General features: G+C 41.9%; 1 protein-coding gene across 4 annotated transcripts; it reads left to right on the top strand.

Moving 5' to 3' along the window:
- The first annotated feature begins 365 nt into the window (after positions 1-365).
- On the top strand, positions 366-13,101 carry LOC118367631 (E3 ubiquitin-protein ligase RNF144B-like). Of its 4 annotated transcripts, XM_052494534.1 has the most exons (10): positions 367-943; positions 1,035-1,108; positions 2,067-2,163; positions 3,721-4,021; positions 4,977-5,081; positions 5,880-5,940; positions 9,875-10,085; positions 10,861-11,020; positions 11,799-11,888; positions 12,088-13,101. In XM_052494534.1, exons 4-10 carry the CDS (start codon positions 3,809-3,811, stop codon positions 12,268-12,270), a joined length of 1,023 nt encoding a protein of 340 aa, XP_052350494.1. In that variant the 5' UTR covers positions 367-943; positions 1,035-1,108; positions 2,067-2,163; positions 3,721-3,808; the 3' UTR covers positions 12,271-13,101. The 4 variants fall into 4 exon arrangements, with proteins under 4 accessions (XP_052350497.1, XP_052350495.1, XP_052350494.1 ...); XM_052494537.1 differs by lacking the exon at positions 2,067-2,163 and having other exon boundaries at positions 366-943; XM_052494533.1 differs by having other exon boundaries at positions 367-1,108.
- Positions 13,102-13,711: the final 610 nt, after the last annotated feature.

Genomic DNA, 13,711 nt, shown 5'->3' with positions numbered 1-13,711 from the left:
GGTCAGACCTATCACAAGAAATATACCTATAAAATCAGAACTAATTAATGTAGCATGGATGAGTGAGCAGTTACTTCACATGATGTGGTTTTACATCTCCATTTCATCTAGATAGGAGGATTTTAAAAAGTATCCTTGTAAATGGGTCAAAAGCCCTTAGTAGTTAGAGGTAACTAATAAAATGCTTGGTCCCTTAGTGACTGGAGTCCCTATGCAGTGTGTGTAATCTTCATATAGGGTTAACCCTCCTAAATTGGAATGTAAAAACATATATATTTGTGCTCACATGCAATCACCGGTATTGCACTTTTACGATGGTCCTCAAACCATCCGAGCACCAGGAAACAGTATATTGCACTTTTACGATGGTCCTCAAACCATCCGAGCACCAGGAAACCGTATATTGCATCTTTCTCGGCTCTGTGGAGGGAAGAGTTTGACTATCGGTAAAAACATAGTGTGTACCTTGCTCTCTACCGTCATCCAATTCTATATTTGTCACTCTCATCATCCTAGCACCTTCCGCCGGAGAGCTATTGACGAGCAAAACCCCGATTATCGAAAGTAAAAACATTTACTGTGATATTCTACCCGACCAGGAGATATCACAAGAGAAGCTTCTGTGGGTTTATAACAATAAGATTCATTATGTAGTCAAAAAGGACGAACTCCTGAGGTGAGGGAAGATGCTTGTAGGTTTTTGCTTTTGCTTTTATTCTATGCAAGCCGCCGGGGCAGGCTAGAGGACATTCCACCAATAGCCTACCACTTCCTGGTCAAGCAAGCAAGCAGCAGGCAGGGCAGCAAGAGCATCGTTTGCGGAACAATACTACACACACCCGTCCATCTGGAAACACGGGACTGACTGTGCTTGCCAACACTGATTGCGTTGGTGACTGTAGGCCAGGCAGTGAGGTGTGTCTAGTGCAGTTGGAAGGAAGAGGTAAATGGGTGGTGCTTGTGTGAATATCGTGGCGCCCGAGTGGATGTGTTTTGTAGGTGACTGTGTATCAACAGATGCGTCTGTGTCCTAGTAAAAGCACTGCGGCTGTTAATCTGGACAGAAGCAGCTCGTAGGCTACACGCAGTAGGCGACCTGACCGTGGAGGTAGGTCTCTCTTTCTCTCTCCCCCCTCTCTGTTTTTTTTTCTAGTGTTTCCGTATTTATTGTGACATCTGTGTGGCATTTGAATGTAATTTTCAGTGTAAGGAATGGTTTAATGTGCGTATGTTGCAGAATTTCAATGTGGACCTATGTCAGTATAGCTACAACATTGGAAGGTGAAATTGTGTCAGTCAAACTCATCTTGTATTCGTCTGCTGTCTGCTACATGCGAACAATGAGTATATTTCAGATTATTCCTCTAATTTGTTTGTACAACAACATAAATACAGTGTTTGGTATTAGCACAGTAATAAAAAAAATGATGGTTTTGTTTGATTCTTTGATTAAATTAAACAGCAGTTTCATAGGGATTGGAGTAGAAACAATTTGACATTTAGACCTGCATTAACTGCAGCAAGATGAATGTCTTTCTTTCTCTCACTTTCTCTCGCTTGCTCTCTCTCTCACACACACACACACACACACACACACACACACACACACACACACACACACACAGGATTGTAAGTATGGGAGCATAGGCCCAGGCCCACATGCCTCCTTCCAACAGAACACAGCCAGTCACTCTGTATGTATGGCAACTATTCACCGAGTTGAGCTGGTTTTCCGTTTTTGCTTGTGTGCTGGACAATGAGGCTTTGATCCCTGGCAGGCATTCAACCTAGATTTTGATCCATGGAGAATGGCTACAGTATGGTTAGAAACAGAACTCACTATAATGGGAAAGCTGCTGTTAGTCAAAGCAAAGGCCTTATGGTTAGTTAATAAAAGCTTTTCTACATCATGATGATGATGATATAAAACGTTTGTTGTTGTTGTATGCTACAAGCTAGCGGTTCACTCCAGCTGACCCCCATACTCCTGTTTGCGGTGTCAATGGCTGGATCCAAACACTCCAGTGACATTGGTGATCCTTTCCTCCATTTGTATCACTTTGCAGGTTGCAATATTTCATCAAGACAACAAAAGGGTGAGGCACTTTCAAGGCGGAGAGATCGAGGAAACTGATAAAGCACCATTGGTCTTTAGCACCACAGGTCTGTTTGCTACTGCTACCTTCCTGTTATGGTAGGACTGACAGGCAGGCAGACTGACTGACGAACAGACAGACTGACAGAAGTAGGCAGCATTGTCAGATGTCTTCACCCTGCTCTCCAGTCTCCACCACAATACAGAAGTGCTTCACTCCTATGGGACAGAGGGAAAGAATGACCGTGCAGAAATAAAATGTGCACATTGAAGTGCAAGTGTCAGTGTTTTGCACGTGTGACATAAATCAATGTTAGATAGAGGAGCACAGTAAATTTAGGACAGTGATGTTGGCTCTATTGATTTGGCTGGTTTAAATTTGCCTGCCAATTTAAACAGCAACTGCACTTTGTGTGGAGAATGAGAAACTGTAGATAGACAAATGCATAATCATCAGCTTTTTAGCCACTCATTCTGTAGTGCTAAATCTATTTTACTACTTAATTCTTTATTTTTCCTCATTGGATTTGAGGGCAGAGATATTGGCTCTGGGTTTGTACTCTTTCACAGGGCCCAACATCAGATAACCTGAGCTACAGTTAGACCTCTTAGTTAGACTTTGTCCTCTTTTCTAGCCTGGATTAACCCAGAACATGTGAAATGGGTCAATTGGCAACAGCACCACGAGTTTCCTGCTCTTCAATAAATTCTGAAATTAATATTTTCCTTCTGGCGAAACCTGAAAGACACATTTTATTGGTAAAAGGGATAACACCTCTTCTCTTGTTCGTCTATTGCAAAGACGCAAAGATATTACCCATGATTTTGTGTTGCGCTGTAGAAGTGTTGCACCGTAGATACCAATGTAAAACAGCCATGTTATCAACGGCTACACACACTAATACTGCTGGAAGGAGGGGGAGTAATGGATCCTCTGTTCATTAATAGGAAGTGATAATCATATGTCCGGGGTCTGGTTAAAAGTAATGCAATATTTGGGAAGAAACCTGGAATTAGTCTCTAATCCTCTCAGCTGTTTTAACACCATTATATGATGTGGAGACTGGCGAGGCTATCAGCTGTTTTAAACACCATTAGATGATGTGGGGACTGGCGAGGCTATCATCTGTTTTAAACACCATTATATGATGTGGAGACTGGCGAGGCTATCATCTGTTTTAAACACCATTATATGATGTGGAGACTGGCGAGGCTATCAGCTGTTCTAAACACCATTATATGATGTGGAGACTGGCGAGGCTATCAGCTGTTCTAAACACCATTATATGATGTGGAGACTGGCAAGGCTATCAGCTGTTCTAAACACCATTATATGATGTGGAGACTGGCGAGGCTATCAGCTGTTTTAAACACCACTATATGATGTGGAGACTGGCGAGGCTATCAGCTGTTCTAAACACCATTATATGATGTGGAGACTGGCAAGGCTATCAGCTGTTTTAAACACCACTATATGATGTGGAGACTGGCGAGGCTATCAGCTGTTTTAAACACCACTATATGATGTGGAGACTGGCGAGGCTATCAGCTGTTTTAAACACAACTACATGATGTGGGGACTGGCGAGGTTATCGGCTGACTGCTTGTCTTCTGTTCTCCACCAGATCATGGAGCACAGCCCTCCACACTTCCTCCAGCAGAAGGGCTAAGAGAAGCTTCCAGGCAGTGCTGACTGACCGCTCTGCTCCCCCCATGGCCAACAACAACAGCCCAGACCAGGGCCAGAGCCAGGGTCAGGGCCCCATAGCCAACAGCAGTTCAGCGCAGCCTCTGGGCCAGGCCGGGGCTGTAGTGGCCTCCTCCACCCAGCCTGATGTGGTGGTCTACTGCAAGCTGTGCCTTAGTGAGCACCCCTCAGCAGCAACCAGCACGCTGCACACCTGTGACTGTGTCTTCTGCACCCCGGTAGGTAGACAACACAAACCTGTCATAACTTCTCTTCTCATATCTGATACTGAGCAGGGAAATGCCTGTATTTTCTATTCTCCCTCTGTTTTCATTCAACAAGACTCAGCTTTCAAACAACAGGACATATCTATCTGCCGAATCAAAAATATATATTTAATCACTGCTTTCCTGAAAGCATTTAGTTTCTCTTTCACTTTTATCTCTGGCAGGCAGTACTGTAGCTGACTTTCTATTGATTGGTGTTCAGTCAGCCTGTATCCATCCGCACGGAGGTGGAGGTGATGTGCCTTGACACAGAGAGTGAGATCCTGGCGTGGGGTTGGTTGGCAGGTGCTAATCTCTGCCTGGCTGCTGGTGTCGCTCGGAGCAGCAGTCTGAGTTGCTAGGCCAAGGTCAAACATAGGGTGCATCCCTATGGGGCCTGGAAAGTCGTGCACTATATAGGGAATACGATGCCATTTGGAACACAGCCATAGAGAGATACTGTCAACACAACACTGGTATTGACAATAAACCCCATGCCTTCTGTATTCTGCTGTTGCTACAGTAGCTGGGTGAGGCTTGGTGTGACTCTTCTGACAAACAAAACAGGTTTTTGCATGAACAGACTCGCAGGACTGCATTGTTTGGCTGCTTTGTCTTTAGCATCAAATCGTTTGTTAGAGACGAGTCTAGTTCAAGTGCTAGTTACTGTATATCTCAGATACTGTCAACATCAACATCAATCCAGGGCCACTTTTAGTAGGTGAACGTTGTGGAATGTTGTAGATAAACATGTAATGATCAGAACTGACGTGATTCCTTACTCTACATGGCTACAGAGAGGCATGTTTGTTCGGGAACATTTCACAACGTTGTGCGCTGCTGAACATGGCCCTCCTCTCTGGTTTTGTCCATAGACATACATATTATTCACATCTGTGTTTACGTCATTGGTTGTCTGTCCCCTCAGTGTCTGCAGCAGTATGTTCAGCTGGCCATCCGGGAGGGTGGGGGCAGCCCAGTCACATGTCCAGACATGGCTTGTCTGAGGACAGGAGTCCTACTCCACTCAGAGGTACTAGGGTTATACTGGATGTTCTATTGTCTGCTACTCAAATAACACCCTATTCCCTTTATAGTGCACTACTTTTTACCAGGGCCCATGGGGAATTATATAGGGAATAGGGTGCCATTTTGGACACATTCAAAAAACCACTGGTTCACATCAATGTTTAGACCATTTGACTATTACTCTGCTACTTTGCTATTGTAACAGTATAGCTTCCTTCCCTCTCCTCGCCCCGACCTGGGCTCGAACCAGGGACCCTTTGCACACATCAACAGTCACCCTCGAAGCATCGTTACCCATCGCTCCACAAAAGCCACGGCCCTTGCAGAGCAAGGGGAACCACTACTTCAGGCCTCAGAGCGAGTGACGTCACCGATTGAAACGCTATTAGCGCGCACCACCGCTAATTGGCTAGCCATTTCACATCGGTTACACTATTACACTCATATGTATTTGCCTGTTACCAATAGTAGGGTTGGGTACCGTTGGTTAAGATGAATTTGTAAGGTGTAAATGGCCTACAGCACAGGCCAATGTAGTGTTGCAGTCAGGTCAGCGAGTTTGGTAATCAACACCTCTTGAAATTCTTATCCCTGCATTAATTTCTGCATTTCTATAGAATGCAATACATTTCATTTCTGTGGAATGCATTACATTAGAGCCTGGTCTCAGATCTGTTTGTAACAATGACCATAGAAGTTGGTTATACAGCACAAACTGATCTGGGACCAGGATGGTAGTCCTTTGATTTTAAGACATAATCACAGACGTGTTCAATTCTGTTTCATTTGTGTTGTTTTGCAGATAGCCTGTTTTGCTTCTGCGGATCAGGTCGAGCTGTACCAGCGGCTGGAGTTTGAACGAGGTACGGTACCGTTCATTAGCATTAACATGCTGGGGAGGTGACTGGTGACGGCTGTCACGGCAACCAGGCTATTTCAGATCTCCCTCTAGTCCTTATCTTGACTCCCTCCCACCCCGTCCCAGTCCAGCTGAAAGGTTCTTGGAACTTTAGTAACTGCTAGACGGTTCGTCAAGCTACCAGAATACCATAAGGCGATTTATAAATAGCAGTTTAAGAATTACTGGAAATTATGAAGTCGTTATTGCTCTGTCTGTCCGCAGTTTTTGTTGGTGAAGAAATATGGTTTGTTGTTGTTGGCTTTAGTTTAGAGACAAAAGTCATTTCTAAGAGCTTGAAGAGAAGAAAACAGTGTAGAAAAGGTCCCGGCTGGTTTAACATTTACAAATTGGAATCTGAGGTTGGTTGGTTTGCCTTGTGGCAACAACACACTGAAACCAATATTAGTCACCGTTCAGTCATACATCAAATACCATAAAAATTGGATCTAGGAACAAAGTGCACAAAAACATGTTCTCATGGTGCTACCCTGATAAAGGATAACATGGAATGTGCCTTTGTTACGAAAGCAGTTAGAAACCCCACTGAAAACCCTGCCCTGTTACATCTAGGATAGGATACATCTAGGATAGGATACATCTAGGATAGGATACATCTAGGATAGGATACATCTAGGATAGGATACATCTAGGATACTTTCCTTCAGAAAGTATTCACACCCCTTGACTTTTTACAAGGTGGGATTAAAATGGATTTAATTGTAATTTTTGTCAACGATCTACACAAAATACTCTGTAATGTCAAAAGTGGAAGAAACATTCTAACATTTGTAAAAAAATAAAATAAAAAACACTAATATATCCTGATTTCATTAGTATTTAACCCCCTGACTCAGTACATGTTAGAATCACCTTTGGCTTTCGATTACACCTGTGAGTCTTTCTGGGCAAGTCTCTAAGAGCTTTTCACACCTGGATTGTACAATATTTGCACATTATTCTTCAATCAATCTCTGTCAAGTTGGTTGTGATCATTGCTAGACAACCATTTTCAAGTCTTGCGATAGATTGTCAAGACGATTTGAGTCAAAACTGTAAATAGGCCATTCAGGAACATCCAATGTTGTGTATATTTGTATATTTGGCCTTATGTTTTAGGTTATTGTCCTGCTGAAAGATTAATTTGTCTCTCAGTGTCTGTTGGAAATCAGACTGAACCAGGTTTTTCTCTAAGATTTTGCCTGTGCTTAGCTCTATTCCGTTTATTTTTATCCTAAAAAACTCCCTAGTCCTTGCCGATTACACCCATAACATGATGCAGCCACCACCATTGAAAATATGAAGAGTGGTATTCAGTGATGTGTTGTGTTGGATTTGCCCTTAACATAATGCTTTGTATTCAGGAGACAAAGTTATTTTCTTTGCCACATTTAGTGCCTTATTGCGAACAGGATGCATGTTTTGGAATATTTGTATTCTATACAGGCTACAATGTTGTTGATGCATCTTCAGTTTTCTCCTATCACAACAATTAAACTGTAACTATTTTAAAGTCATCATTGGCTTCATGGTAAATTACCTGAGCAGTTTCCTTCCTCTCTGGCAACTGAGTTATTTTTTTTTACCAATTCACTGCTCGACAGAGGGACCTTACAGATAATTGTATGTGTAGGATACAGAGGTGAGGTAGTCATTCAAAAACCATGTTTAACACTATTATTGCACACAGAGTGAGTCCATGCAACTTATAATGTGACTTGTTAAGCACATTTTTATTCCTGAACTCATTTAGGCTTGCCATAACAAATGGGTTGAATAGTTATTGATGCAAGACATTTCAGCTTTTCATTTTTTATTAATTTGTACACTTTTTTTGTATTTTTTATAATATACTTGTTGGGTGTGGAGGCCAGTGACACAAAATCTCAATTTAACACATTTTAAATGCAAAAGGTAGAACAAGTCAAGGGGTGTGAATACTTTCTGAAGGCACCCGTATCTAGGATCCTCTACCCTCTATATCTAATACCTTGCTTTGGGTATCATTCTGTTAGATTCTTATTTTTCAGAGAAAATAATCCTTTGAGACCCCGCTTTCAAAGTCACTGAGATCTTTTCGAGCCATGGTAGCCAGAATAATGGGCAACAAGGCATGATGGAATGTTAAGAGCTTAATTAACTCAGGAACCACACCTGCGTGGAACAACCTGCTTTCAATATACTTTATATCCCCCATTTACTAGTGTTTCCTTTATTTTGTCAGTTACCTGTATATGTACAGTGCCTTGCGAAACTATTCGGCCCCCTTGAACTTTGCGACCTTTTGCCACATTTCAGGCTTCAAACATACAGATATAAAACTGTATTTTTTTTAATGAAGAATCAACAACAAGTGGGACACAATCATGAAGTGGAACGACATTTATTGGATATTTCAAACTTTTTTAAACAAATCAAAAACTGAAAAATTGGGCGTGCAAAATTATTCAGCCCCTTTACTTTCAGTGCAGCAAACTCTCCAGAAGTTCAGTGAGGATCTCTGAATGATCCAATGTTGACCTAAATGACTAATGATGATAAATACAATCCACCTGTGTGTAATCAAGTCTCCGTATAAATGCACCTGCACTGTGATAGTCTCAGAGGTTCGTTAAAAGCGCAGAGAGCATCATGAAGAACAAGGAACACACCAGGCAGGTCCGAGATACTGTTGTGAAGAAGTTTGGATACAAAAAGATTTCCCAAGCTTTAAACATCCCAAGGAGCACTGTGCAAGCGATAATATTGAAATGGAAGAAGTATCAGACCACTGCAAATCTACCAAGACCTGGCCGTCCCTCTAAACTTTCAGCTCATACAAGGAGAAGACTGATCAGAGATGCAGCCAAGAGGCCCATGATCACTCTGGATGAACTGCAGAGATCTACAGCTGAGGTGGGAGACTCTGTCCATAGGACAACAATCAGTCGTATATTGCACAAATCTGGCCTTTATGGAAGAGTGGCAAGAAGAAAGCCATTTCTTAAAGATATCCATTAAAAGTGTTGTTTAAAGTTTGCCACAAGCCACCTGGGAGACACACCAAACATGTAGAAGGTGCTCTGGTCAGATGAAACCAAAATTGAACTTTTTGGCAACAATGCAAAACGTTATGTTTGGCGTAAAAGCAACACAGCTCATCACCCTGAACACACCATCCCCACTGTCAAACATGGTGGTGGCAGCATCATGGTTTGGGCCAGCTTTTCTTCAGCAGGGACAGGGAAGATGGTTAAAATTGATGGGAAGATGGATGGAGCCAAATACAGGACCATTCTGGAAGAAAACCTGATGGAGTCTGCAAAAGACCTGAGACTGGGACGGAGATTTGTCTTCCAACAAGACAATGATCCAAAACATAAAGCAAAATCTACAATGGAATGGTTCAAAAATAAACATATCCAGGTGTTAGAATGGCCAAGTCATAGTCCAGACCTGAATCCAATCGAGAATCTGTGGAAAGAACTGAAAACTGCTGTTCACAAATGCTCTCCATCCAACCTCACTGAGCTCGAGCTGTTTTGCAACGAGGAATGGGAAAAAATTTCAGTCTCTCGATGTGCAAAACTGATAGACATACCCCAAGCGACTTACAGCTGTAATCGCAGCAAAAGGTGGCGCTACAAAGTATTAACTTAAGGGGGCTGAATAATTTTGCACGCCCAATTTTTCAGTTTTTGATTTGTTAAAAAAGTTTGAAATATCCAATAAATGTCGTTCCACTTCATGATTGTGTCCCACTTGTTGTTGATTCTTCACAAAAAAATACAGTTTTATATCTTTATGTTTGAAGCCTGAAATGTGGCAAAAGGTTGCAAAGTTCAAGGGGGCCGAATACTTTCGCAAGGCACTGTACATACATATGTGTTTATGTACATCATTGGTTTGTTATGTTTCAGGGGTGCAGCTGGACCCTAGTAGAGCATGGTGCCCGGTGCTGGAGTGCCAGGCTGTCTGCAGCGTCGGGCCCAGCTCAGAGGGCCAGCCTACGTCCGTTCCCTGTCCAGCCTGCCACACCGTCTTCTGCTCTGGCTGTAGAGGGCCCTGGCAGGACGGGCACGCCTGCCCTGAGCACCAGCCTATGACATCATCATCTGCCTCAGAGAGCAGGTCAGTCAGTCACAGTCAGAGCGCCTTGGTGGAAAAAATATTGTCACAGAAAAACTGATGAATGCTGATTGAAGCAGTAGTTGGCAGTTGTCTTGGCCATTTGGCCATTTCTGGTGTGCCACAGACAGTGTGCTCAGTGTGTTCCTCAGAAATTCCATCGGTGTCTCTCTCTTTATGCTGCATACAGTATTCCACCCCTTCCACTCTTCTCTCTCTGTGTGTGTGTGTGTGTGTGTGTGTGTGTGTGTGTGTGTGTGTGTGTGTGTGTGTGTGTTTGCTATTGGAAGGTGTGGAGTAAAGCTTAATGGAATGCCATTGTATCCCTGCCAAAGGGGAGGAGTAGGGGAGTCAGTCAGTGAATCCATTTCTGTTGCTTTGACAACGCGAAGTGCCTCATACTGGAGAAAATGAGACAGAATGCCAGTTTGAAGTTGTTGTGGAGGATTAACACTATTGGTCCATTTAGTAATACAATGCAGTTAATTCAATCCCTTCTTACCATGGTATTCAGTCAACTGGTTCCCTCATAGTTTCTTCTCCCAAATAAATTAAGTTAAGCCGCCAATTAACATTAGTGCTAAATATAGAGGCCAGTCTGTGCCTCAGCTCCCATGGTTTAACCCTGCTAACACCATATAATTACATTTACACTATAATGTATAGACATTATTAACATTCTTATTCTAATTCTCTATCTGAACCCACTCTCCCTCACCTCCCCCACCACCTCTCAACCTTGCCCCCACCTCTCCACCCCTCATCCACCTGTCCCCAGCATGCTTCATGCTGGGGGCCGGTCATGCAGTGACTCTGATCTGCCCATCAAGCAGTGCCCCATGTGTGGTGTGTACATCGAGAGGAATCAAGGCTGTGCCCAGATGCTGTGTAAGAGCTGCAAACACACCTTCTGTTGGTACTGTCTGCAGAACCTGGATGTAAGTCCACATACAGTTATAAATGCTTCAATAAGTCTGAACCTACATGTTGTATGTTAATGGTGATACTGTATTCCTCTATGTTAAGGTGATATATTTCTGAGGTACTATGATAACTGTTGTTATATGTTAAGATAAAACATTTCTGAGGTACTATGATAACTGTTGTTATATGTTTAGGGTGATATATTTCTGAGGTACTATGATAACTGTTGTTATATGTTAAGGTGATATATTTCTGAGGCACTATGACAACTGTTGTTATATGTTAAGGTGATATATTTCTGAGGCACTATGATAACTGTTGTTATATGTTTAGGTTGATATATTTCTGAGGCACTATGATAACTGTTGTTATATGTTAAGGTGATATATTTCTGAGGTACTATGATAACTGTTATATGTTTAGGGTGATATATTTCTGAGGTACTATGATAACTGTTGTTATATGTTTAGGGTGATATATTTCTGAGGTACTATGATAACTGTTGTTATATGTTAAGGTGATATATTTCTGAGGTACTATGATAACTGTTGTTATATGTTTAGGGTGATATATTTCTGAGGTACTATGATAACTGTTGTTATATGTTAAAGTGATATATTTCTGAGGCACTATGATAACTGTTGTTATATGTTAAGGTGATATATTTCTGAGGTACTATGATAACTGTTGTTATATGTTAAGGTGATATATTTCTGAGGTACTATGATAACTGTTATATGTTTAGGGTGATATATTTCTGAGGCACTATGATAACTGTTGTTATATGTTTAGGGTGATATATTTCTGAGGCACTATGATAAGGGGCCATGCAGGAACAAGCTGGGCCACTCCCGAGCCTCCGTCATGTGGAACAGAACACAGGTGAGGTGACTCTTCTCATTTTACACTCCAGGAAGTCTGTGTTTTGCTATATCACGTTTTCTTGTATGCCTGAAACAACAGTAATTGGCCTGACATGAATGAAGTATGTGACATTCACATTTATTGGCCTCCTGCTAAACACCCTGTGTGTGTGTGTGCATTTGTGCATGCGTGTGTGTGATCCCTGTCCTCTTGGCAGGTGGTGGGCATCCTGGTTGGCATCAGTGTCATCGTGCTGGTGGCCTCTCCTCTCCTCCTGCTGGCTTCACCCTGCGTCCTGTGCTGCCTGTGCAAGCCCTGCCGAGGCAAAAAGAAGAGGAGGAAGAAGAAAGAGCTCACACAGACAGACATACAGCCAGAACTCAGTCCCACCAAGTCATAAAGACTCTGCTCCTTATTCTCACCACGGTCTGGGAATGGATCCATTGTCATTTCAGGAACTGATTTTAATTAATTAATGAAAACACTTAATTGAAAAGAATGGGTTAATTTCCAAATCATTGCATTTTAAATAACGTTATTGAATTGACAGAATTGAAAACGGACTAGTACCCAGATTCCCAACATCTCACACACACATACAGTACAGGACCACTGTCTACCACCTTCATGTGCCAAATGTCACGATGCCAAACCAGTCTAGTTACAGTAGGTGCACAAGTGCCTCAATCCTACAGTGCCTGGTATTTGTTTTGCCTTCCATTATATTATGCAAAAATGTGTGTTGTTTATGAAAAGGACGACTGTATGTAACATAGGAAAAAATCTGTAACCAATGCAAAACATTGTTTCATAATGTGCTGTGGAAACTGCATTGTGCACTGTATTGGATACTGGGAGGAAAATGTGTACATCCAAAATGGCACCGTATTCCCTACATAGTATGCTACTTTTGACCAGTCCTTGGTCAAAGGTGTGCACTATAATGGGAATAGGGTGCCATTTTGGAAGAACCCAATGATATAGGGCTTCAAAGGTGCACATAGAAATATTTTCGGCTGCTGACAGATAGTTTCCACCTGGAATTCCAGACCAAATTTCTGTTGGATTCTATATACTACTACTACTACTACTATAATGTATGTAAATATGTATTTATGGAATTGTGTATATGGTGGGTCCTGTCTTTTCTACTTTTTTCGTTGATGTTTCTGCATCAGATATTTTGTAAAAGATCCATTGTAATTGAAATAAACATCAGATATTGAACATGCCCTGGCTGCATAATTAAATGTTTGTTTGCACATTGTTATATAATCTTGTTTACCCTGATTTATAACATGTCCTTTCGAGATTCACCCAGTCATAGGCCTGTTTGTCTTCATAATCTTGCTACTGAAGACTAGAACTATAGTAAATTGGGCCCTAAAGAGGTCGTACAATGTGAATGACTGCAATAATGTTGCAATAATTTTGCAATGTATAGATTAGATCAGATCCAAAGTGTCCCACGGAATTTGGGAATGACATTTAGCGTTGACCAAAGAAGGGTGATAGAGCTGACTCGTTTGTAGGTTTTGAAAGGAGGTTTGATGATGTCAAACGGGACCAAAAATGACTATTTTGATAAAAATCTAAAACGGTTAGTGTTCTGCTGGAAACCAGAGGCACCTTGTGGTAGATGTGAAAATTGAGTTTCATATTTTGGATCAAAACGAAGTGGAACTTCAAGGGGAAAACTCAGAGATCTGAAGTTCTTAAACATATTTGACATGGCTACGAAAACAGAATTATTTGCTGGTAATCATTCTTTGCTTCAATTATAGCACACTTCTTCCTCAATATAGGCTTTAAATCAGTGGCAATTGACCACTAAGAACCCT

This window comes from Oncorhynchus keta, chromosome 34 (genome assembly GCF_023373465.1).
Source record: "Oncorhynchus keta strain PuntledgeMale-10-30-2019 chromosome 34, Oket_V2, whole genome shotgun sequence".
NCBI classification, from domain to species: Eukaryota; Metazoa; Chordata; class Actinopteri; order Salmoniformes; family Salmonidae; genus Oncorhynchus; species Oncorhynchus keta.
Note: the sequence above shows the minus strand (reverse complement) of the source record. Positions and strands in the feature narration are given on the sequence as shown.

Excerpts from the sequence above, each read along its gene's own strand:
- LOC118367631 (XM_052494537.1), top strand. The coding sequence starts at position 3,809 with ATGGCCAACAACAACAGCCCAGACCAGGGCCAGAGCCAGGGTCAGGGC. Across the intron at positions 5,941-9,874 it reads GCGGCTGGAGTTTGAACGAG|GGGTGCAGCTGGACCCTAGT; the intron begins GTACGGTACCGT and ends GTTATGTTTCAG. Across the intron at positions 11,021-11,798 it reads ACTGTCTGCAGAACCTGGAT|GGTGATATATTTCTGAGGCA; the intron begins GTAAGTCCACAT and ends TTATATGTTTAG.